This window comes from Galleria mellonella, unplaced genomic scaffold (genome assembly GCF_026898425.1).
Source record: "Galleria mellonella isolate WM207_F2 unplaced genomic scaffold, CSIRO_AGI_GalMel_v1 utg1267, whole genome shotgun sequence".
Taxonomy (NCBI): Eukaryota; Metazoa; Arthropoda; class Insecta; order Lepidoptera; family Pyralidae; genus Galleria; species Galleria mellonella.
Genome location: NW_026441987.1, coordinates 332,612 through 358,365, shown reverse-complemented (window position 1 = coordinate 358,365; position 25,754 = coordinate 332,612). Strand labels below are relative to the sequence as shown.

Sequence of the window (25,754 nt, the reverse complement as noted above, 5' to 3'; positions counted from 1 at the left end):
TTTAAGCTTTAACAAAAGCCCGCAATACCACATATCTAAGTTTAATATTTCAGCCAAAAATATGTTTTTCTGTTAAAAGTAAATTTTACAAACCTTTCTTTTTAAAATCTTAGGGAGTATTAGTGCAGTTCTTTTGCACACGCTAAAATACCAGCCCTACTGAAATGCGTTGAACAGTTTAAAAGTTATACAAACATTGCACCCGTTCGAAACCGGGGCGGGTTATTTTAGTGTTTTTGCTTAATTTGTAAGATAGATACGGATAGCTTGTCTGGTAGGAGCACTGATCCTGGCATGACAGAAAGTGCAAATGCAAACTACGCCAGCTTAAAAATTTTTTAATCACTTATTAATTTATAATATATATATGATTTCAATAATATTTCTATATCAATTTGTAATTATGTAGCAAATTGTTAAACGTCTTATCATGTACAGTATATTTCACGATTTACCGTACAATGTTATCGTCTACATCCACCATCATCGTGCATGGCATGCATGTTTATTATTGACGGACTTAATGAAATAATAATCAAGTTTTGTTGAAATTAACACAGAAACAATTAGTAACAAAACCAAAACATTTAATCAATTAATCGGTTATTTATTTGCACTAATTATCATCAGACATCGATGTGATCGAGCCAATTATTCGTATCTTTACATTAAGTTCTATTGAAACGGACTTGTTATACGAGTACTTCATAATTTGTAACATCGCTTGCAATCGTTATTTCGCCGTCAATCGTGGAATATATGACATGTAAAAAACAATACAACGACAAAAAAAGAAGTGCATGAGTTTAATAACTCATTTCAAAATGTGTCGATCCATCGGTGGGAGACACGCGAACGAATATCTCAATACATGAATTTACCACAGAGCGGCGCCCCGCTGCGCCCGCGCAGAGCTGCCGGCCGTCACTTCGACGGCGAATGAAGCAATAAATTAATGATAAAACACCACCAGTAAAACATAGTATATTGAAATTGTGATTATTTATTGGTTTATTTATTGCCTTACCCGAGTGCCTGGTGGCAGATTCCATCGGATCCATGATTTTATTGAATAAAAAATAATGTGTACACTCATATACATTTTTTTTCGAATGATCGAGGGTTTTTTTTAATGGGTGATAATGGAATGGTAATCCCGCCTGCACTATCGGTGTACGCTGGCGGGGCACCGTTGAGGGATGATAGGTGACGATGAAAGCAGGTCAGTTAGCCCATCGTGGCAAATTCCACTTGAATTAACCACGATGGTTTCCAAGGGGAACCGTGTGAAAGTCGACCTGGTAGAGTGTATTGGTAGCAATGGGTCAGTTAGACCCCATTAATAATAATCCCTTTCCCCCCAATGGTCGAGAGTTGGACAGCAGCGTCTTTCTTAAAACATCACCAAAAGCCAAACTGCAGTTACCAACCCCTCTGCCAAGTGCAACAACTGCTGACAAAATTTCCACATCGGTAAACAGTCATAAGAAACCGCCACGTTCCTTATGACTAGTGTTGCTAAGTATTCCGATTTGTGCGGGACGTCCCGATTTTCAGGGATCTGGAGACGCGTCCCGATTTGTACCTGATCGAGACGCTAAACGTCCCGATTAATCAAAAAAAGAAGTTTTTTCATAAAAAAAAATGTATATTTACTTAAAGTACGATTTTATTTTATAATTTCTACTAGTCCAGCAAGACTAATTACTTGTTATGTTAGTTTAAATACATATTTAATTTAGATAATTAATATAATACTATACTTGCACTAGTAGTTTAAAACGCAATAAATTGAACCCAGAGTTAAAAACCCCTCGTTTTTTGTTCACTGTCCCGATCTGCAACCCTTAATCCCGATTTCTTTGACCTCATGTACCGATTTAAAACAAATCGGACCTGGCAATACTACTTATGACAAACTATAGGGAAGGTCTAAGTTCAGCAGCGGACAGATAACAACTGATATAATGACGAACCTAGCAATATCACACGTGTAAGTTTATGTGATATTTTTTTTTATACAACTTAAAATGGCAAACAAGCTGACGGCTAACCTGATGTAAAGTGGTAACCGTCGCCTATAGACATGAGCAGTACCATGGACATAACAGAGTATACTGTTTCGCTCATGATACCCCCCATGCGTTGCCATTCCTGAGGACTCAGGTGTTATTCCTCTGTACCCTATAAATTCACACCATATCCCACCCTTCAAACCGAAACACAACCATGCAAACATGACTGCTTCACGGTAGAAACACGAATGGGACAGAGGTACCCAAGCAATCGACTTTTGTACAAAAAAACATGTCTTATTTAAAATCGCTAAAAAGCTAGTTATACTTAATTTATATATATACCCGCGACCGCCTATATATTTTAGTCACAATATCTAAATACTGGTCCAATAACGAATATGTTAAAAAGTCTTTTATCCAAAAAATATTGGATAACAGAATTATTAACATATACGAAAATAAATATCCGACCGATATGGGCGATATCAAAATGGGTGGTGACCTTTTTCTTTTCAATCAATCAATCAATCATCTTTATTCATATACATCTGTTACAGATACTTATGATACGTCAGTCTATAATTATAATAATTACTATAGAAAATAATATTGATTTAAGAAAAAATGCAATAATTACATTTACAATACAATTCACATTAATACAAAATTCAAATCCATGCAGTTTTGTCATTTAAATAGTCATTTAATTTATAATATGCTTTTGTACAGAGAGTCCTTTTTATATATGTCTTAAATTTTCTTTCATTTAATTGTAAAACGTCATCTGGAAGTTTATTATAAAAACGTATACAGTTCCCCATGAAAGATGTACTGACTTTTCTAAGGCGATAACAAGGAACATTCAATTTGTTTTTATTTCTTGTATTGAAATTATGTATGTCACTGTTATTTTTAAAAAGATTTATATTTTTACGTACATACATAATGTTTTCGTATATATATTGCGAGGGAACAGTAAGTATACCTGTTTGCTTAAAATATTCTCTAAGAGATTCCCGAGAAGGCAAATTAAATATTGACCGAACTGCTCTTTTTTGCAGTACAAAGATTGTATCGATGTCAGCAGCCCTCCCCCATAATATAATGCCATATGACATGATACTGTGAAAGTAACTAAAATATACAAGCTTAGCTGTTATTGTATCAGTTAATTGTCGGATTTTTCTAACAGCATAAGCAGCTGAACTCAGCCTGTTGGCCAATTCAAATATATGGGAGCCCCATTGCAACTTATAATCAACTACTATGCCAAGAAAAGTGGTTTTATCTACAAAGTCTAAATCCTGGTGGTCTAATCTAATAGCGGTATTCACTTGCTTAGTATTGGATATGGAAAATCTGATACATTTAGTTTTTTTTGAATTAAGTACTAGATTATTTGACGTAAACCATATCAAAACCTTAGACAAAGCAACATTTACATGGTCAAGGTTATGTGTATTTCTATTCACTTTAAACATTAATGAAGTGTCATCAGCAAATAATACAATATCAGACAAATCTTGAACATGATACGGTAAGTCATTCATGTATACAAGAAAAAGAAAAGGACCCAAAATAGATCCCTGAGGCACACCCATTTCAATATAAGATCCACTAGAATTGACACCGTTTACTTCTACTATTTGAATTCTTGAATTTAAGTAAGATTTTAAGAGATCTAAAGACTTATTTCTAACTCCATAATGTTCAAGCTTCATTAATAAAGTTTTATGATCGACGCAATCGAATGCCTTAGAAAGATCACAAAATACACCAATTACATCTTGTGAATTCTCCCATGCACTGAAAATGCATTGCATTAAATTAATGCCGGCATCAACAGTGCATCGTCCTTTTGTAAATCCATATTGTTGCTTGTGGAGTAAGTCACGTAAATTGAAATGGTCTAACATTTGTAGAAGAATTAATTTTTCGAAAATCTTACTAAATACTGGTAGAATTGAGATTGGCCTAAAGTTAGTAAGGTTTTCCTTATCACCAGACTTAAATAACGGCATTATTTTACTAACTTTCATTAGATCTGGAAACACTCCTTGATCAATACTCTTGTTAAATATTATAGCCAGATGAGGAGCAATTTCATTTATTACAGATTTCATTACCTTTACTGACATACCCCAAATATCTTCCGTATTTTTCAAATTGAGAGAGTTAAAGGCTTTTATTATACAAGAAGAATTTATGTAATGAAACCTAAAATCATAGATACAGGAACTCACAGTGTTTTTTAATAATTGTTTAGCTAAATCAGGTGACGAATTTAATGATTTTGTTGCTTTTAAAGGTATTGTTGAGAAAAAATTTTCGAAAATTCTATCATCAATATATAGATATCGGATCGGTATTCATAATACCCATACGTAGTAGGTTAAACCGCTACACCACCAATCGTCAAATTAAACGAAAACACAGATTTACTAATCATTTATACATTTATTAACAGTCTTAATATGATCTAAAGCTACATCTATTTAACTAAAGCGGAAACCATCTTTGTGCTCCATCTAATCGGATCACCTCACCATTCAGCATTGGGTTCTCCACGATGCTTGTGACGAGGTGCGCAAACTCTTCAGGTTTACCGAACCTCGTTGGAAATGGAGACATGCGTTTAAGGAAATCGGTCATTTTTTCTGGTATGTACGATATTAAAGGAGTCTCAAAGATACCTGAAAAACAATTTTCGATTTTTATCTATTTTTTCCTATAACTACAGGGTTCGACATAATTAGCATTATTTTTAACCGACTTAAAAAAGAAGGATATTCCCAATTCGGTTGATTTTTGATTTTGTTACCTCATAACTCTATCAGTTATAAACCGATATGGATGTTTTTTTATCTGAATTTTATCAAAATCAGTCAGGTCAGTAATTTAATTTTTAAATCAAAATAATTAATTTAGCCACAATTGGAGTTGGTTTTTTTTGTGAAACACAATTTTAAACTATTAGAAAACACCTACCCGAGGAACTGACCGTTTTTCATTTAGAAACGTGGGTTAAAAATCATACAAAAATTTAAGACTCACATGTTAACTTTTGACAAATGGGCATGGCATATTAGTACAAGGTTATTCTCGTAAAAAAACTTACATAAGAAAAGAAATCGCATGTTTATCTGATAAATAATATCAAATATTTAACGACCCACGACCACGTGGTATACTATCCCGACTTATAAATCGCAAAGATCGTGATTTCGTATCCAGCCGATACCAAACACGTTATGTGTCAATTTCAATCTCCAACCAACTCTTTGTTGACATAGAACATCGATTACAAACAAAAATAATCCAAATAATGTTATTCACCCCCTGCAAAGTTGGATTCTAATATGCTCGACGAGGGGGAAAGGGATTGTTAGTAATGGAGACTGAGAATCCTATTGCTAGCAACCAGGCCGACCTTCTCGCGGTTCTCCCTGGAAACCATTATGGTTAATTCCTGATGAATTCATCATGATGGGCTAACTGGCCTGTTTTCATTCTCATCTATCACCCTTCACTGGTGCTCCGCCAGCGTATCCCGTTAGCGCAGGCGGGGTTACCATACCATTTTCACCCATCAAAAAAAAATATGGTCAAGTTTAGAATTACGTTCACATCACAAAAATTACAACAATGGACAAGTGCTGCTGACCTCTCCTTTTTTATTATTTTATACAGATTCGTTCTCACCTGGAGCTATTGTCATTACTCTAATGCCTTGTGAAGCTAAATCCCTGGCAATTGGCAGTGTCATGCCAATTATGGCAGCACTAGATGCGGCGTAAGGAGCTTGGCCGATATCTCCTTCATATGCTATTGTTGCTGCTGTATTTATAATTACACCTCTCTGTCCATCATCATTGGGTTTATTTTTGCCTATCAAACCTGCTGCTAACCTTATAACATTGAATGTACCTACAGTATTCACCTGAAATGGCAGAACATTTTATGATACACTCCAATGAACCTTAATGTGATTTATACAGTCTGGTTTAAGCTAGAAAGCTAGCTGCTTACAACTATCGTGATTAATTCCAAATGGATCAATTATGTCTATGTGGTCCTGGCATAGAATAAGCCACCAACTCCTTTCCTGTGGGTGTCATAACAGGTGACAAGGAAAGGTGATTGATGAGCAGCAGTGTCCCTCTTAAAACATTTCTAAAGACTAACTAGTGTTGCCAATCCACCTGTCAAGCATGGCAACTACTGACAAAATTCCCCAAGAGGAGACTTATGTTTTGCAGTGAAGTGTTAAGGGTTGATATGATGTTGATGATGATGAATTCATTATGATGAGCCAACTGACCTGTCTTCATCCTCATCTATCCTGACTCACAGGTTTCCTGCCAGCATATAAAGATAACACAGGTGGGGTTACCATTCCTTTACCAATTAACAAAAAATATTGAGAGAAGAACATCATACTTACATTTACACACTTAATAAAACCTTCAAGACTACATTCTTTGTCTTTGTGAAAATTATACACTTGATGTGTCTCTGTATGTCCTGCACAGTTCACCAATGTGTCCAAACGTCCAAATTTTTCTCTGACAATATCTAACGCTTTTCTTACATCATCCTCTTTTGTTATCTATAGAAATCAATACAACTTTAAAACAATCTATTGATTCTACCCTAATAAACAAACATTAAATAATATTATAAATGTTGATGCATATTATCTGTATTTTTTTATTTTTTATATATGTTAAGCTAATTATTGATTGCATAAAAAATCTATAGTCAATATGCATAAATTTCATATTAGTACTTGTTTAAACTACTATGAAATTTAGAACTTCATTCAATGTATAGTACATAGATACATTAAATATATAGACTGCTTAAAATGAATATAACTCAATTTAATATTCCATTTCCAAAAAGTGTAGGACAGTTGACAGTGAAATTATAGGGCATAGAAATATCACTTTAGTCCTCACGAACAAGTGAGAGATGTCATGAGTGTCAGCATATATTGTGATGTTCATAGGGCTATTGAAGTCTATAGGTGATGGTTACCATTTCTATCCATTGTATGCAAAAAAAATATGTATTGTTATTTCTTTTTATATAAAAAAAATTTTTTATCACAACTAAATTTTAACATATAAACAAAAAACAGTCAATTTGAGTATGTTTTTTTATTTTGTTAATGCCCATAGATAAAGATTTTTTGAGCATACCAATAATATTTCTTTTGTCAGGTAACTCTTACTGGAAAAAACAAACTGCTGTTTTGAAAACAAATAAAATGGTAAAAAAGTATAAAAACATGAAAGTATAATTTAGATCTATTTGCATACACTATGACCCGTTAATCATTTACACACAATAAAAAAAAATATAAAAACATAATTATTCCTAGAACCTTTATAGCCATTATACTTAAACCCCCCAAAACATAATCTTATAGAGAAAAATATATAAAAGTCTAATAAAAGAATCAGTACTATTCAATTTAATAGATATTTATTATACATTTCTATAAGTTAAAACACCTTTTTATCTTACACCTGAGATCGCAAACCAGCATATGGCAAACCTGGTGGTAAATGGTTACTATGAACCTAGTCTATGAACACCTGCATGGGGCATTATACACATGTTTCCAACCCTGAAGATACCTCTTTATACCTTTTTTGAAAAACCACATGCCATTCTCTTGGAAATACCTCGACAAGGAGCTCATTCCATGACCTAAGCATTTATAGGACAAAACCGCTCTGAAACCGAGTTATACACTCCCATCTAGGTTCTAAGGTATGAGGGTGAACTCCCTGTAGACTGTGAACTATACAATGGTCAAAGGTGACCGTGAGCATCATATTGAACAATTCCTCTAAGTACAATCCCTTGTACAAGCAGTAAAACATGCAGAGTGAAGCAAAATCTCACCTAAGACTAGGGTTTGATGCCACTTATAAACCTGAGATCATCGACAATTCTCATAGCCTAACCTAGCTCGTCGTTGCACTGAGTCGAAGAGTTCAAACTGGTATCTAATACATATTTTAATACTTACACAACCAGCTGATACTATTACATTATCTCCAAGTCTTTTAGCCACCTCCTGAGCTCGTGTAGCTTGGATATCGAGAATAACAACTTTTCCTCCATTTTTTACTAGTCTATCCACAGTAGCTTTACCAAGACCTGAAGCTCCACCGGTCACCAAACTAACCATCCCCTAAAAGACGAGGTTATGTTGGGTTATGTTTGTTTCTACAATAAAAATGACATAAATGATCATTGAAATAAATATTATTCGAAGAAAATAACCTTTAACATTTCGTTAGAATTGATAATGCGTATAAATCGTTAAATAAATTACATTAAAAATTCAATATTTTAAAGCAAATCCTTTGACTTTTCTTGACAAATCAAGTTGACATTGGATTAAGGGTCGCCAATTTCTAAAAATATTTACAACTATTTAATTTATCCATCTACATCTGTGTAATTTCACTAACCAACGCAATATTTACACGAAGCAAAACTTATAATAAGATGCAATCTGTGACTATTCATCTACTACCTATACTAATTAATTAATTTTCAATCCATTAAAATTCACTTCTCTTTTAATTTTTTTTTTAGTACGTTTGTTCCGTTTGGAACAGGCTAAGGTCGGAGACCATGCTGCCTAGTCTTCAAAAAGATAATTTGTCTGGAATTTTATTTTTCTAATGTCTTCTCTTTTAAAGTCCAAGACCCTTAATTTGGCAACATTTTTTTAACAAGGGCAAGGCATAAATTTATAGTACCTCCACGCATTTTATAAGTTATTTTGCTGCAAATAAATATTTTTCAATAAACTTTGTATCAACATGTTGTAATAGTAAATATAGCTTAAACTAAACTAAAATGTAAAATAAAAACAATATTTTTATATTAAATCTAATATTAGCGTCTGATTATTTATCCCTAAGCGACAATAATTTCTGAACGTAGGGGTTGTATAATGTAATCAAAATAAATACAACACGAATCGTAGAAAATTAACATAAGCATCGTATATTTTTCTCTCTCTAGCTATGTTAATGTGTCTATTGCTATCTTCTTCTTAATGTCCAATAATCAGCAGATGTTATTATCTTTTAATTCTTATAGTGTAATAGAAAGTTGTTCTGTCTGAATTCTATGACCATCTTTATCTTTTTATTCCAAAAATGAACAATTTAGCTCAAATAAAAATTATATGATAAAGCAATAATAATATATCGTCTCAGTAAATTGTTATATTTTTCAACAATATCCAATAGAAAGTGTTCCTACTTCCCTCAGTGAAAAGTAAAAATGGCTCAAGTCGAACAACCGATGTTTATACTACCCAAGAAAAGAAATGGAAAGAAACAAAATACAATACCGAGCCATGTAGACCACATAATTAGCGTCCAGGTACAAATATTTATGTTTATTAATGAATTATTCACTTTAAAACCTAAAAATTTTTAAATTTCGTAATATCTTTGTTATTTTATTAGAACGCTTCCAACTTCATTAAATAATTTATAATATTTTTATTATGTAAACAAGTGTTCTTTTAAAATGTAACTAAAAATAACTTTTAAAATATTCTATTTTGAAATACCAACCATTCTACACTTGTACTTATCTGTACTTGTAGAAAATTTCCAAACTAAAAAAAATATTACTAAACTCAAAATGTATCTTTATAGGGAGCTACGGACAATGAGTTACCAGCAAAATATAAAAATGGACTTTCACCCGTCACTGAACATGTTGTGAATGGTATCATACATTCCACAATGGAGGGACTGAAATCAAACATGAAAATTAACTTACCCATCATCACTGATGTCTATGATGAAGAGTCCAATGAACAAAATGGTGACAATGAGTCTCAAAAATCTCAAAGGAGTGGTTACCAGCCCCTCACTGCCATAAACAGCAGCAGAGATATAATTGACTTGTCTCCAATTTATGAGAACTCATCAGATGCATGCTCAAGTCATGGAGATTTAAGAGAGAGCACTGAGAATGATACACACAAAAGTTGCAGAATCCTAAACTCAGACCAGAATGAAAGCTCATCAGCTACTCCCAATAGTCTGTCGCAAACTCAATCTGAGAACAGTTTTGAAATGGGAGCACTCACCGACAGTTTAAAAAACAGTGCTAAAAGGAAAAAGCGAGTGAACATTGTCCCTGGAATAGTTGAATCTGAACATACAGACACTGAAATCACTGCATTGCGAGTAGAATCAGAAGGCTCAATTTCACCAGAATGCTCCTTAACAGATAACTCAAAAGATGGTTACTTGACAATGACTGGCACTATAAAAAGAGGTAAGAAAAAGGGTCAGAATGTTGATGTCAAATTAAACATATCAAGAGAAGAATTGGAAATTATTGAAGCTGCTATTGTAGCTGAAGAATATAATAAAATGGATATATCCAAATGTTCGCTGTATAATGGCCCCCATATATTTTTGTTTACACTAATTTGCATTCCATTTGTTGCTTGCATATCAGCTATGTACTCATTTTATATGGGTACTATGACATGGTATAACATCTTTACACATGTCACAGAAAATCTGAATTGTGTTAAAAAGGTGTTTTTGGCTCCAATAGTGATACTATTGTATCCATTTTTGATAGTCACTTTCACTATTGGACTAGGTTTGTACGCTGGAATTGTTCAACTCACTTTCAGTGGTGCCAACTGGTGGAAGGATGTGTGTGATTTTGAAAAGGGTTTTTATGGCTGGCTCTGTAGTACATTAGGTATATCAGAGTGCAGTCCATATGAAGTTGTTGTGCTTATGGATGTGAAACCATGCTAAATTATAAATGTGGGGTTCACATTACATTATAATCTGTATCTGTGCTGCCATATTTAACCATTAGAATTAAGCTATTCTTAAAATATTCTTAGTAAAAATTCTTGAAACTTACAACATATATACAGTGTAAGTTGACTGATTTTCATGTAATTGTTTAGAAATATTAAGAAGTAAGATTTTAACTGGATTGGGCAGGGATATGACAATCAAAATATTAGAAATATTTAGGATAAACATCAAAGATATGGAGATAATGTCACAGAAAAAACAGATCAGGGAAACAATTATTTAGCTTAATATGTAATTCAAGTTCATTATGTCTTGGCTCTGTTTGCTGAAGATATCAGTTTTTATAATTCTTCTAAACTATAATCTACTTTTTTTACTTGATTCTCTTTAATACCTACCAAAAAGGTTTGATAATGGCTAGTCCAATACTACAGTACTTACAGATGTTTAATTATTCTGACTAAAATACAAAAAGTAAAAAAAAAAACATGTTTACGTCATCTATGTGTCGGTACTCGGTAATAACATGGAAAGCAGCCAATATGAAAAAAGATTGCATTTGTTTCTTTCAGAATTAAGTATTGGTTAAAAATAATGATATGTTGCATATATGCCATCTTTGCAATCTTCTCCTATTTGTGTTATTAGAAACAATTTTTTTTAAACAATTCTGTTACTGAATTATTTAATATTAGCAATGTTTTATTAATGTGAAAATCAACATATAATCTAATATAGTTCTCATCTGTAGCTAATGTTGATTTCTATTCTAGGCAGAACTTTTAAGTTTAGTGCCAGAGGATAGCCCTACATATAGATAAAACCTCTTTGTAATATTAATATATTATGTAACTTAACAGTTTAAGAATCTTCCTTTGCTCAATCTCTTCCAATCTATATTTCTTTCTATTTATATTCTCTAGTCATTACAATTGTACTGATTTATTATTGTGTGTTTACAAATGTGTGGTCATGTAGAATAAGGATACTTATAGTTAATAATTTACATATCTTAAATGCTATTTATATTATTTACAAATTCAAATTTCCATTAAAAATTATATGTACTGGTGACATATGAATGGAGGCATACTTCTAGCCAATGATGGACTGCTATTTGGTAAAGATTTGATAAAGACATTTAAACTAAATTATAGAATAGGGTTATAGATAAAAATATTCCATTGATCTAAAATAATATTTTCAGGAAATAGGTATAGGTCGTTTAACAATGAAAGCAATTTTTTCTGCTTAGCAAATTTTTATTGATATCTTTGATAGGATGATGCTTTTTGCATTAGGAATGATTAATGAAATCTTTTAGAAATATTTTTTTTATAATGATCATAATCAACATTATTTATGAAGACTGATGTATTCTAGTCACTATTGTGGTATGCATTTTCTACCCAATAAAGTATTTTACAAAATATGGTTTGTTTATCTAAAACATGTACTTGGCTACCTACAACTTTCAAGCTACCAACATTTCAAATTAAAACTATAACAAAAATATTTCCCTCATGACGTGTCCTTTGGTTGCTGCTGATCTGTATTTGCTTGTTTCTGTTTAAATTCGGCATCTATCCGCTCTTTCGCTCTAACAATTTTGGATTGTAAATAAAAAGAACCACCTTTTCCTTTATCATTCACTGTAAATAAATGTTCATAATTTTTCTTAATTTTCTCAGAATCTAATTTATCTACATTTAATATTTGCATTGCTTCTTCCAAAGTCAGGCCTGTTGATGCATTAGCTGCTGCTCTTCGAGCACCTTGAGGTCCTCCTCCAGCTCGCTTAGCGGCTTCTTGTGACGCAGCCAACTCTTGTTTTAATGCTCTAGCAAAAGCCCGACCTACAACTTGAGCACCTAGCACTATTATTTGTGCTATATATTTAGCCATTTTTAAATAATAAATAAAATATTGGAATAACCAGTGTCATTACGACATCCAATAAAAATGTCAAAAACAAAAGATATAGGTTATGTTGCGTTTATAATAGATGAATAACACTTATCAGATGCGTTCATAACTGACTTGTATAAACAAAAAATGAACTCAGTACATGGTTTCAGTTTCATTAAGCACTCATATGCCTGACTCAAAGCTGGTTTAGTTTACAAAATCGTATATACTTAATAGCAAAAATATAAATTAAGATTTACCTGCTTATCAAGTAGCAATACAAGTATAATTTAAGCTGCTTGTCATTTACGGAGTAACTTAGAGCCCAAAGTCGTAATAAAAAAGATGAAGGCGCGCATTCGCGCGGGCATTTTGACATTTATCAACCGATCATAACCTGTTTAGTGTTTTTTTCTTTAAAACTGTTAATTTTACCAATATTAATAATTATATCGAAGCAAATATATAATCTTATTAGTGCTGTTAAGCGTAGAAATCTTGTGTAATTAAGTTTGAATACAATGGTAAGATTTTTTTATATAAAAGTTATATTTTACAACACTTGTACCTACGTACAAGTTACCGACTATTCAAGGCATCAGGATTAAGTCTAATAATTTAAATAGTAGACAATTTATTAGTAAAGCATTACTATAACTAACCATCTTTTGAACCATTGTTCATTACCGATCATATGTCTCCTCCGTGGGTTGCCGGTCACTGGGTACCCTTAAGGAAGGTACACTTGTTCGAACGATATGGATGGATGCTCAGAGGTAGGACATTTGGCTTCTAAAAAAATAAGAATAAAAATAGTGTTTATAGTATCAGATTTATTCCTAGAGGCAATTCTTTCTAGTCAACCTTGAGAGTATATAAACATTTTAAATATGAAATTATAAATCATAATGAATTTGTATAGAACAAAAAATAGGTTCTAATACTTTTTTCATTTCTGTACTGATTAACAAACTTGAGACAGCCTGTGATCTATATTTATCTCTATATATAGATCAAATTTCTTTGTCTTTTACAAAAAATGCAATAATCTTGTAAGTTAATTGAAAATTCAATAAAAATAACATATAGTATGTATAACATGATGTTAATTTTGAAAGTTTGCTAATATATGTAATATTATATAGCTAATTTTTATAATATTTTAAATGCAAAACCTTCATATAGAAACCTTTACTAATATTATAATTGTGGAAGTTATTTTTTTATGTTATTATTTCTTGGTACTGTAATAGCTTAACCAATTGTCAAGAAATGTGGTATACATATAGTATTTGGATAGAGAAGGATTTAAGAGACTTATCTCAAACATGTACTCTTGTAGGTTAGTTACAAGTTAATAATTTAAGTTGAAAATATTCAACATTATAAGAAGCTGTTGGTAGATAAATTTTTCAACCTATTAATTATTTAATTAAATTAATTTCAGAGTTCACCAACACCAGACACACCATCTGAGAGAGATGGTGCTCGGTCCAGGATGACTTCACCTGCAAGAGATTATGAGATGTTTGAGGATGAGAGTGCTATACTGGGTGATAATGCCAATGAAGAAGAGGAAGATGATGGGGAGGAATTATTTAATGATAATATGGAAGCGTAAGTATTGTAGTAGTGTAGTACCAAAATAATAGCTTTTTATTTTTTATTTTAAAGAACTAGCAATATTTTTAAATATATATTTTTTATGCAACTTAGAATAGCAGACAAGCTAATGCGCACCTGATGGAAAGTAGTAATCATTGCCTATAGACATGAACAGTGTAAAAAAATTGACTACATAGTACAGCAGTTTCTAAAAGATTACCTTATTTATACTGAAGTTAGCCTCTAGACAAATTACTTTTCTGTAATACCATATTTTTTTAACAACATTTTAGGACAAAACAACAAAAAACAGGCAATTAAACTACTGCTAATATATACCTCTGATATTAAACTATGATCAATGCACAAATTTGGAAAGAAAAACACCTAAAATTAATGTTCTAGTTATAATAAAAATAAATATTTTTGACAGTGATTATCGCCCTATGCCAGCATTGGATCGCTATGACAACGAAGATCTAGATGATGAGGACTATGATGCTATGGCTATTGAAGATCGTGTAGCAGCTGAGCAGGAACTCAGACAACGCGACCGAGAAGAGGGCAAGAGAAGAGATGATCGTGGTTTACTTTATGGTAAGTTATAAAAAATCATAATTATAGTAACAATTAGCACTAAAATCAAACCAAAGCTAATTTTAATATAATATTCATTAGATGAGTCAGACGAGGAGAGTGCAGATGCACCGCGAGCAAAACGTCGCCGGGCAGCTGAGAAAGCAGCCATGGGTGCAGAGGAACAAGTGGAAGAGGGCATCGAAAGTATTGAGAACTTGGAAGATACAAAAGGTTACACAACTAAGGAGTGGGTCTCTATGTTAGGACCAAGGACTGAAATTGCTAACAGGTATGTAACACAATGTAAATGTAACACTTTGCAACTATTATACTTCACTATGCAACTCACAATAATACAGTTTTGCTTCTATTATATATTAGCTGAATTCGCCAGAATAAATTTAAAGAGAAACTAAATTTTTATATTCCAATTTGCATGCACCAATAGGACTTCATTGAATGTAAGTATATATAGAATTGGTTTTACTATCATGTTTATGCTATTTTAAGTACTATCTCATGTTTGTGATGAATATATATATTTATTCAAGTGTGACTGGTAATACACAAGAATTTATTAATTTTCTACATTTAGATTACCCTTAGGATTAAATTATGAGTCATATAATTTGTACTAGTTTAAACATCAATGTATATGCTGAACTAAAAATGAATATTTATATAAAATTACAGATTTAAGAATTTTCTGCGCACATTCACCAACAGTAAAGGGCAATATGTGTACAAAGACCGCATACGACGAATGTGCGAACATAATCAAGCATCTTTCCATGTAGAATTCGATGTCCTCGCGCGCCGGGAACAAGTCCTCGCCTATTTCTTACCTGAAGCACCGTTTCAAATGCTGCAGATATTTGATGAGGTAGCCAAGGAGATTGTTCTACAAATATTCCCAAGTTACGAACGAGTGACCTCAGAGATTCACGTCAGGATATCTGACCTGCCCCTCATAGAGGAATTGAGAACGTTCAGAAAATTACATTTAAATCAATTAGTGAGAACTGTTGGTGTAATCACGGCGACGACTGGAGTGCTACCCCAGTTGTCTGTTGTTAAATATGACTGTAACAGATGCGGTTATATTTTGGGGCCGTTTGTACAGTCTCAGAACTCAGAGGTGAAGCCTGGCTCTTGTCCGGAGTGTCAAAGTGCTGGACCATTTATGGTAAGATCATATTCTAAATATACATATGTTTTTTGATGATTCACTAAATAAATACAAATTAAAGGTAATTTAATCTTGATTTTTATAAACACTATCATATAGGACGTTAATTGTAATATAGGGAATATTTTTAAAATACACATGTACAAGACACTAATTAATAGGTAAAAAAGCAACATCTTTAAAAATCGAATATGTGTGATAAGAACACAACATATTAAAATGTTCTATAAAATTAAAGATGGAAGGTTCTGATTTACTCTCATAAATATAGCTCACAATGTATAACTAAAGAAATTTTTAGGTGAACATGGAACAAACAGTATACCGCAACTACCAGAAAGTGACTATCCAAGAGTCCCCCGGACGCATTCCCGCTGGTCGCATACCCCGCAGCAAAGACTGTATCCTATTAGCAGATCTGTGTGACCGTTGCAAACCAGGAGATGAAGTCGATTTGACTGGCATATATACTAATAATTATGATGGTTCACTTAATACTGAGCAGGTTTGATAGTTTTTTTTATTACTAGCTTTTTATTACTTCATCCTATCAGCCTTTAACTGTCAACTACTGAACATAAGCTTCCCCCATGGGGAGTTTGCCAGTAGTTGCCACCTTTGGCAGGCGGATTGGCAACCGCAATTAGGCTTTGGGAATGTTTTAAGAGGTACGCATATATATATAGGTAGATAGGTATTTTTATTACTTATTACGCCTTTATTGAAGAATTACATTAGTATAATTTTCACAGGGTTTTTTTTAATAATATGTAGCCTGTTACTCGCTGATAATGTAGATTTCTATAGATGAAGAGTTTTTAAAATTAGTTGTCTAATTTTTGGGTTTATTCATTACAAATAAATAAACATACAAAAAAATCTTTCCCATTTATTAAATTAGTATAGAAATGAAATACTTTTCTAGGGCTTTCCAGTTTTTGCGACTGTGATAATAGCAAACTACATTGTAGTAAAAGACTGCAAGCACATAGTTGAATCGCTCACTGACGAAGATGTGGCTACGATAGTGAAGCTGTCCAAAGATCCTCAGATTGGTGAGAGGATCGTGCAGAGTATAGCGCCATCTATTTATGGTCATGATTATATAAAGAGAGGACTAGCTTTGTCATTGTTCGGTGGAGAATCAAAAAATCCAGGTAATATTTGTATTGAACTATTCCCATTATAATCATCATTTTATTCTTTATTTTTATAATTAATTTGTAATTTATGTCAAATATTATAATTTATTTTTTAAATTAAACTTATACAGTTTTTTAAATATTAACATGAACAACTAATTATAAATAGTCTCCCAAGGCACCAGACCGAAGCAGGGTACTCAAGATACTGGCAGCATTACCTCTTTGGATTGCCAAACTTATCTTTTGCGCAAAGTTACAAGAGCTACCAGCTCTTGGGTCACTCGATAAAACGCATTACAATCGTCGAATAAAAATGCTTTATGTCTGGCCCCCATCTTTATTTAGTAAATCTTAATATTTGTGTTAAATATAAAGAATATAATTGTATATGGTATATTGTTTCTTACTATAATAATTTTCATTCTTATACAAATAGAAAAATTTGGTGTTACAATTGTTTATCCCCTATTTCCAAAATTCTTTTTCTCGTTTTATCTAATTTATAATCTTTTCAATGCAACTAAAAATAAATACGTACGTGACGTGAATTAGTTCCCTGCAAATGTGCTAAAATTCTATTTCCTATTTTAGGTGAAAAACACAAAATTAGAGGAGATATCAATGTCCTTATCTGCGGTGATCCCGGCACTGCTAAATCTCAATTTTTAAAATACACAGAAAAGGTAAATTTATTGTCTTGTTAACACTATCTATCTATATTTTGTATATTTTTTTATACATATTTATCTTTTTTTTTATACTACTTCGAATGGCAAACAAGCTGACGGCCCATCTGATGGAAAGTGGTAACCATCGCCTATAGACATGAGCAGTACCATGGACATAACAGAGTATACTGTTTCCCCCATGCGTTGCCATTCCTGAGGACTCAGATGTTATTCCTCTGTACCCTGTAAATTCACGCCATATCCTACCATTCAAACCGAAACAGCCATGCAAACAACTGCTTCATGGTAGAAACACGAATGTGACAGAGGTACCCAAGCAATCGACTTTTGTACAAAGTCTCCCTCGGGTTGATATTTAAAAATCACGTGTCATGCAATTTGTTTCGTTGTAGATTGCGCCCAGAGCAATATTCACCACTGGTCAGGGCGCGAGTGCTGTCGGTCTCACAGCTTACGTAAGAAAAAATCCTACCACCAGGCAAGTCAAATATATTAGAAAATAACTCTTCCAAGAAAAAGATTTTATAATGAATACATAATCGGCTTCACCGGTTAGGGCATTTTCAAAGGTTTCAAAAACACTTGTTTTTTTAATTAATCCCTTAATTGATTGCAAAGGAAAAATCTTTTGTGGAAAAGTACTTTTTTATTATTATTATTATGTCAGTATGCATAGAGTGCTGACGTTCAAGACTATTAACTTAGTCGTTCAACTGTTTATTGTTCACTGCTGTACATAAATCTTCCCCATAAAGGGTGTTTTGTCAGTAACTGCCACGCTTGACGGGCGGGTTCATAACTGCAATTAAGCTTTTAGAGATGTTTTAAGAAGGACGCTGCTGCCCATCCCTCAGCCTCTCTTAGTCGCCTCTTACGACACCTACGGGACTAGGTGCTAAGTTAGGGCAATACCTACGCGATTACCAAATTTTATTTAAATCTGTCCAGTAGTTTTCGCGTACAAGAGTAACAAACTTGCATCCTTCCGTACAAATCTTCGCATTTGTAATAATAATATTATAGGATTTTTTTTTCCATTTGGTCCCTCCACATTCCGCCATTGTTTATGACCTGTGACGTCACAATAGTAAATCTTTTCTCACTTTCGCTGTGATGATGTATAATTATAATTGTTTATGTTAATTATACCCAGATGACTGTTCTTCGTGACTACATCATTGGTGGCCTTTGTCTACTACTGAGATTTCAATGAAAATTTTACAAATTATTGTATTTCAGAGATTGGACTCTAGAAGCGGGCGCCCTGGTGTTAGCTGATCGCGGAGTTTGCTTGATCGATGAGTTCGATAAAATGAACGACCAAGATCGCACCTCCATACATGAGGCAATGGAACAACAGTCTATTTCTATATCCAAAGCGGGTATTGTGACCTCTCTACATGCTAGGTAAGTACTATTAGGCAGACGAACTTCGTAAGTTGTTTAAAAATAAGTTTAACCTTCCATTATGTATGGATCTATTATGCTCAATGATCCGTTTTTATTTAACATTTTTCACTTGATTTTATGGTCAAAACAATTTGTTATTTCAACTGAACTCAGTCACTCATCTCGTTTTTTTTTTAACACAAAATGTAATAGCTAAATATTATTATTTACATTTTATGAATAAAAAATATAGTTATAGCCATAAACAACAAACTTACTGCACCCTAGTTATATTATCTTGCAGAAGTCCATTACACAGGTTATTCGATTAGAATTATTTTGTTTATTTATTTAATTTAATACATTACATAGTTTATTTTGTTATTTACTTGCATTGTTACAAGTTTTCTGGAGGTGGTGGCCTGGTGGCTGCAGCACTGGTTTTCCTATTTCAGCCATCAGTCTCCACAATACATAAACAATTCTTAAGTGAATAATAGGTTCATACAGTAGATTTAATTTAATGGCAACGGAATTAAAATAAATAACAAACAAATAATAACAAATATCAAATAACAATTTTCTTTTCAGTTTAGAGTTTTAATGCCATTTTTAACTGTTGAACATAGGCCTCCATCTTAAAAGAGGTTTTGCCAATAGTTGCCAAGCTCGGCAGGCAGGTTTGCAGCTGAAGTTAGGCTTGGATGCTATTTGAAGAGGAACATTGCCATCCACCCATCTACTGTTAACTTTAGTTAGTCACCTCTTCGACACTCACTGGAAAAGAAAGTGTACAATTGTACTATTCTGTTAATATTAAGTTGTCAGCCCGAGGTATACATTCATGAAATGACTTGCATTACGATTCGCTTTCGACTTTTGTAACCCCCTGTATTATCAATTCCTCAGATGTTCAATAATAGCGGCGGCCAACCCTATCGGCGGTCGCTACGACGCGTCGTTGACGTTCACAGAAAATGTGAATCTATCTGAGCCGATCCTGTCCCGTTTCGACGTACTCTGCGTTGTGAGAGACGAGGCGGACCCTATGCAAGACGCACATTTGGCCAAGTAATTATCAATTTTATAACTATTTTGAATTGATTTGTAAATAGAATAAATACGAACGTTATTAATTACATTTTTCAACTCCACTAAAACAGGATGTTGTAGATTTGAAAATTTTACCTGTTTCTGTGCCTTTTTTTATACAACTCTGAATGGCAAACAAGCTGATGGCCCACCTGATGGAAAGTGGTAACCGTCGCCTATAGACATGAGCAGTACCATGGACATAACAAAGTACTGTTTCGCCCATGATATCCCCCATGCGTTGCCATTCCTGAGGACTCAGGTGTTATTACTCTGTACCCAGTTAATTCACGCCATATCCCACCCTTCAAACCGAAACACAGCCATGTAAACACAACTGCTTCACGGTTGAAACACGAATGGGACAGAGGTACCCAAGCAATCGACTTTTGTACAAAGTCTCCCTCTGGTGCCTGTTTGAGTCTCCTTTTAGAATTAACCAAAATTAAGTAAAAATAAGAGTTAAACTCTTGTTTTATTTCATTTAAAATATAAATAAATTCTTACTCTAAATATTGAAATTAATAGTCTTACAGTCTTTCAACAACATAAACTGTATAGATATAACCAGCTTTTTTATATTGCAAAACAAACTGAGGAACTAATGTCTGGTAAAAAAATAAGACATAACTTTATTTAATTAATATATAATTATTACAGATACAGATATTGTACAGATATATTATTACAGATATTGTACACTCAGAAATAAAGTTTTTATCGACTAACTTTCGTAAAAGAAGGAAGCCCTCAATTCGGTTGTATTTTTATTATGTTTGTTAGTTTGTAACTCCGCTAGTTATAAATCGATTTGAATTTTTTTTTTTATTTAAATTGATATACTTTATAGATTATAGATTGGTCTCTTAGAAATTTTATCTAAATAGTTTCAATAGTTTAGTTTTTAATTCAGAATTACTGGTTTTACCACAATTGGATTCAGTTTGGTTTGTGGTATACAATCTTTATTAATTATTATTCACCTTTAATTGTCTCACTTGGGTTCTTCCAACTAGTATAAATTATATATAATTGCCTTCTACATTAACACAGTGATAAAAATAGAGACAAAATATATGTCTAATATTTTTATAAATGTTTCTCATAGTCAGAAATATTTAAAACACACATTTCCAGCCTCCTTGATTGTACAAAAACGAGTCCCTAAAAGATTTTTTTAATGCATGACAATGGAATGAACAACCCCACCTGCGCTATCAGTATACACTAGCGAGGCATCAGTTAGGGATGGTTAGTGAGGATGAAAAGGCAAGTCAGTTAGTCCATCGTGACGAATTCAATGATAAATTAGTCACGATGGTTTCCAGGGATAATCGTGTTATTAATAATAATAACAGCCCCCCCCCCTCCCCCCGGCCCGCCTAAAAGATTAGGTAATTATTGAAACTAACTATGTCATTAATTTTACAGGTTTGTTGTAAGCTCACATATTAAGCACCACCCAACGCAGCGCGGCGCTGCCCTGGAGGACACCACCGGACCGGACCCCGATTTCTTATTACCCCAAGACCTACTCAAAAAGTACATTGTTTACGCAAGAGAGAATGTGCATCCGAAACTACAGGTAAACATAACATTTATTCATTCAAGTTTTTTTTTTCTGTATTATTACTATTTTAATTTTTTTTACATTTGTAACAAGAACTTCATAAACATTTTATTAATTCTCCCATACAGAATATGGATCAAGATAAAGTGGCCAAAATGTACAGCCAGCTGAGACAAGAATCATTGGCTACCGGCAGTTTACCAATTACCGTCAGACATATTGAATCTGGTCAGTATTCCACTATTTTAACTGCCAACTAAGAATGGCAAATACTACTATATGATTGAAAGTGACAACCATTGCCAATGTGTTTTATATTAAGCTTTATACTTAAATACACTGCCGTTCATGATACCCTTCATAAATTGCTGTTCCTAACAGCAAAGGTGTCATCTGTACTGTGTATCAATTTAGATTGTTTCACAAAACAAATGCAATTGCAGTATAATTGAAAAAAGAATGTTTACCAGAGAAAGACTGTATATAAACTATATTACAGGAGCTGCTTTTTATGATACCCCTGATATATTTATTTAGGATTACCAACATAAGATACAGCGAAACATTTCGATACATTGTAAAAACATTAATAATTTTCATTCATTTGATGTCGTCCAACAATTCAAATTACTTGAATTTAAATTAAATTAAATAATATAAACTAGCTGTATCTTGTAGCTTTGCCCACGTGATATATATATATATATATATATATATATATATATATATATAGTATCCTATCTGCTAAGGATTTATATCCTATGATCTTATGATCTTTCCATGAAAGAAGAATAAATACATCCATACTTCTTTACAAACTTTCGAATTTGTAATATTAATAACATTATATATATTATTTTCAGTGATTCGAATGAGTGAGGCTCACGCTCGAATGCACCTGCGCGCGGCCGTGTCGGAGGCAGACGTGAACATGGCCATACGTACCATGCTCGAGAGCTTCGTCGAAACACAGAAGTACAGCGTCATGCGTGCCATGCGACAGGTAACGTTTACCTACATTGTCCACCAACATATATCGTAATCGAAGCAATCGAAAATCACAATATATATCGTTATGTGTGTTAAACATTATAGTTTTTTTTTTATATTTGAATCACGCCATGTATAAATTTACATATACTCATCTATATAGATACACTATGTTTCATAGTGGAAAGAGTTACTGTTAGAGAGGAAGGATTGTTAACAATGGAGACTAAGGGCTCCATTACTAGCAATGGGTATATACCCAACCAGCTGGACACGTGGTCCCCCCTGTAAACCATCGTGCTGAATTCCAAGTGTATTCATCACGGTGGGCTAACTGACCTGTCTTTTCATCCTCACATATCATCACTCACTGGTGCCACGCCAGCAAATACCGATAACGCAGGAGGGGTTATTATTCCATCATTACCCATTAAAAAAAGAGTTATTATTATGTTTACGTAAGCTAAATAATGGTTTTAATGTAATTATATTGTTTTACAGACATTCCAGAAATATTTATCATACAAAAAGGATCACAGCGAACTTTTATATTACATCTTGCGCCAATTGACTATGGACCAGCTGGCCTACATGCGAGGTTTACACAACCACTCGCAGTCCACAATTGAAATCTCAGAACGTGATCTGATGGAGCGCGCCAGGCAAATAAACATAACGGACCTCAAACCATTCTATGACAGTAGAATATTCAAAATCAACAGTTTCTCATATGATCAGAAAAGAAAGATGATAATTCACACATTACCAGAAACTCCAACTGTGTCCTAGATGTTTCGGATCAGATAAAATATTTTCTCGTATATCATAAGCTACAATAATTAATCACTAAAATCTATTTTAATAAATGGGACCATATGTCTTATCCTATCACAACTATTGTATAACTTGTATGAGGTTGACATTGAAATCTTTGGTATTAAAAGCAAGCCAGCCATTTACTAAAACGAATTATAGCACGTTTCTTTTATAAACATTATATTTTTTCAAAGTAAGACTACTTCATAGTATATCACGATATTTGTGTTATAATGCTAGAAATATAGTAAGAATTTAATTACAAACAAGATCACAGGAGTATGGTATTAATACCCCAGTATCAAGTACTTGTACGATAACTACAGAATCCTATCTTGCCATATACCCATACCCTATCCTATCCTCTAATAAGAAAACCCCATCCACCCTTCAAACTCTCAAATTCATTACAACTATGTAATTTTTGTTACATATATTGTTTCTCATAGTAGAACTTCGATATATCAATTGTTAATTACATATAGATAATAGTTTGTAAGAGGTTTTTCGCACTAACGGTCGTGCGTGAGAGGATTGTTATTCCCGCCAACTACTGTTCCAGAACACTAGAAGGCGACTTACATTGCTACAAGCATCTCATTATATATGTATAGCTCGTTTTTCTTTATTGTAAGAGTACAAATTGATTAAATAATTTATAATGACAACTACACATATCCACTAAATATGATATAAGGATAGAAGGATACAAAACTCAATGCCAGTGTATTTTATAAAAATTATATAATATGACCCACCAATATTTTCTTTTTTTTTATGTAGATAATTAAGTGATTTATTTGAATCTATATTTTTAAGTTTTTTATTCGTCTTTATGTATTGTATTGGTTATTATTAGTATTACTATAATCAGTTAATGTTAAAAATTGCATGAAAAATATTTTCTTTTAGATTTTGGTTACTGATTAATATAAGAATAATTTTTTATACTTTGTATAATTAATTGACAATTTTGATGTCTTTGTTGAAATAACAGTACGTAAATTAAGCAGATATCTTCAGTAAAAATTGTATAATATTTTTTGTGTCTTTTGTGAGTAAATATTATTATTATAATGGAATTTGAAAATACTCCCGAACTATTTTTGTTAATGGTGTCCATATGGAGTAATTCATAATTGATGATTTTTTAATAATATTTAAATTCTGTTTCAATAGTTTTAAAAAATCTTCTGTATTCTAAAAATCTCAAGAATGAAATTTAAATATTGTAAGTACAATTCCATATTTTGACATCACATCGAGTTTATTATTACTTTTGGCTACACTGATATAATTCTTATATAAATGGCCAAATAGGAATAATAATACAATTAATCTCAAATAAATTGTTTTAATAAAAAGTTGTTTTTTAATACTAATATTGGTATCGTAAAATATTACCGATTCCATGGATAATGGCTGTTTGTTGTTCTACACAACAGAAAATTCCTGGTTATTTTAAATCACCAATCCCAAGTTGGCTAACTTGGGATTGGTGATTGTGGTGATTGATGAAAATGATCACCACACCGAAAATATAAAAAAAACTTTAACAGTTGGTTGCCATCTTCGTATCAGAATAAAAAATGGGCAGTTTCTTTAATAAAAGAACCCCATTTACTTGAAAATAATACAGAAATCAGAAAGTATATAAACTTCTTTTTATGTATTAACCACTTTATATGTGCAAAACTACTAAATAATTTGTGATATTATAAAAACAATTATCATCTCAGCGGTTACCTCTTTACTACTGAACATAGGCCTCCCATATAGATAACCATAATGCACGATTCTGATCCACCTGCATCCACTGTCTCCCTGAAATGCATTAAAACAATAACAATAAATATTATTTCATATTTAAGATCAGTTAGAAGAAACTATTCCGACATATTCAAACAAATGATCTAAAGTTCAG

At 32.7% G+C, this 25,754-nt stretch overlaps 4 protein-coding genes across 7 annotated transcripts; 2 read left to right on the top strand and 2 right to left on the bottom strand.

The window, feature by feature from the left end:
* Positions 1-4,455: 4,455 nt before the first annotated feature.
* LOC113520360 (3-hydroxyacyl-CoA dehydrogenase type-2-like) lies at positions 4,456-8,660 on the bottom strand. Of its 4 annotated transcripts, none has more exons than XM_052900259.1 (6): positions 8,575-8,630; positions 8,319-8,452; positions 8,062-8,226; positions 6,463-6,627; positions 5,721-5,958; positions 4,456-4,711 (listed from the first exon to the last, which is right to left on the bottom strand). In XM_052900259.1, the coding sequence occupies exons 2-6, from the start codon at positions 8,325-8,327 to the stop codon at positions 4,518-4,520; spliced, it is 771 nt and encodes a 256-aa protein (XP_052756219.1). In that variant the 5' UTR covers positions 8,328-8,452; positions 8,575-8,630; the 3' UTR covers positions 4,456-4,517. The 4 variants fall into 4 exon arrangements, with proteins under 4 accessions (XP_052756219.1, XP_031770596.1, XP_026761480.1 ...); XM_031914736.2 differs by having other exon boundaries at positions 8,525-8,624; XM_026905679.2 differs by lacking the exon at positions 8,319-8,452 and having other exon boundaries at positions 8,510-8,660.
* Positions 8,661-9,014: 354 nt separating this feature from the next.
* LOC113520404 (transmembrane protein 169) lies at positions 9,015-12,288 on the top strand. Its single transcript, XM_026905731.3, has 2 exons — positions 9,015-9,437; positions 9,719-12,288. Exons 1-2 carry the CDS (start codon positions 9,336-9,338, stop codon positions 10,847-10,849), a joined length of 1,233 nt encoding a protein of 410 aa, XP_026761532.1. The 5' UTR covers positions 9,015-9,335; the 3' UTR covers positions 10,850-12,288.
* On the bottom strand, positions 12,100-12,850 carry LOC113520405 (mitochondrial import inner membrane translocase subunit Tim16). Its single transcript, XM_026905732.3, has one exon. The coding sequence runs from the start codon at positions 12,761-12,763 to the stop codon at positions 12,380-12,382; it is 384 nt and encodes a 127-aa protein (XP_026761533.1). The 5' UTR covers positions 12,764-12,850; the 3' UTR covers positions 12,100-12,379.
* Positions 12,851-13,122: 272 nt separating this feature from the next.
* On the top strand, positions 13,123-25,133 carry LOC113520239 (DNA replication licensing factor Mcm2). The gene is made up of 15 exons (XM_052900234.1): positions 13,123-13,290; positions 14,214-14,383; positions 14,805-14,968; positions 15,050-15,239; positions 15,644-16,136; positions 16,441-16,644; positions 17,065-17,296; positions 17,876-17,967; positions 18,366-18,451; positions 19,213-19,380; positions 20,272-20,433; positions 21,886-22,039; positions 22,153-22,252; positions 22,888-23,027; positions 23,516-25,133. The coding sequence occupies exons 1-15, from the start codon at positions 13,288-13,290 to the stop codon at positions 23,801-23,803; spliced, it is 2,646 nt and encodes an 881-aa protein (XP_052756194.1). The 5' UTR covers positions 13,123-13,287; the 3' UTR covers positions 23,804-25,133.
* The last annotated feature ends 621 nt before the right edge of the window (positions 25,134-25,754 follow it).

What these genes read in the sequence shown, in the direction of transcription:
- LOC113520360 (XM_052900259.1), bottom strand. An exon ending in TAATAGTATCAGCTGGTTGT is followed by an intron (nt 6,628 to 8,061) that starts GTAAGTATTAAA and finishes TGATTTCTATAG; the next exon opens with ATAACAAAAGAGGATGATGT. An exon ending in AGTAATGACAATAGCTCCAG is followed by an intron (nt 4,712 to 5,720) that starts GTGAGAACGAAT and finishes ATTGTTTTTCAG; the next exon opens with GTATCTTTGAGACTCCTTTA.
- LOC113520239 (XM_052900234.1), top strand. An exon ending in AAAGTGCTGGACCATTTATG is followed by an intron (nt 16,137 to 16,440) that starts GTAAGATCATAT and finishes AGAAATTTTTAG; the next exon opens with GTGAACATGGAACAAACAGT. An exon ending in GTTCACTTAATACTGAGCAG is followed by an intron (nt 16,645 to 17,064) that starts GTTTGATAGTTT and finishes ATACTTTTCTAG; the next exon opens with GGCTTTCCAGTTTTTGCGAC.
- LOC113520404 (XM_026905731.3), top strand. Translation starts at nt 9,336, where the DNA reads ATGGCTCAAGTCGAACAACCGATGTTTATACTACCCAAGAAAAGAAAT. An exon ending in ACCACATAATTAGCGTCCAG is followed by an intron (nt 9,438 to 9,718) that starts GTACAAATATTT and finishes GTATCTTTATAG; the next exon opens with GGAGCTACGGACAATGAGTT.
- LOC113520405 (XM_026905732.3), bottom strand. Translation starts at nt 12,763, where the DNA reads ATGGCTAAATATATAGCACAAATAATAGTGCTAGGTGCTCAAGTTGTA.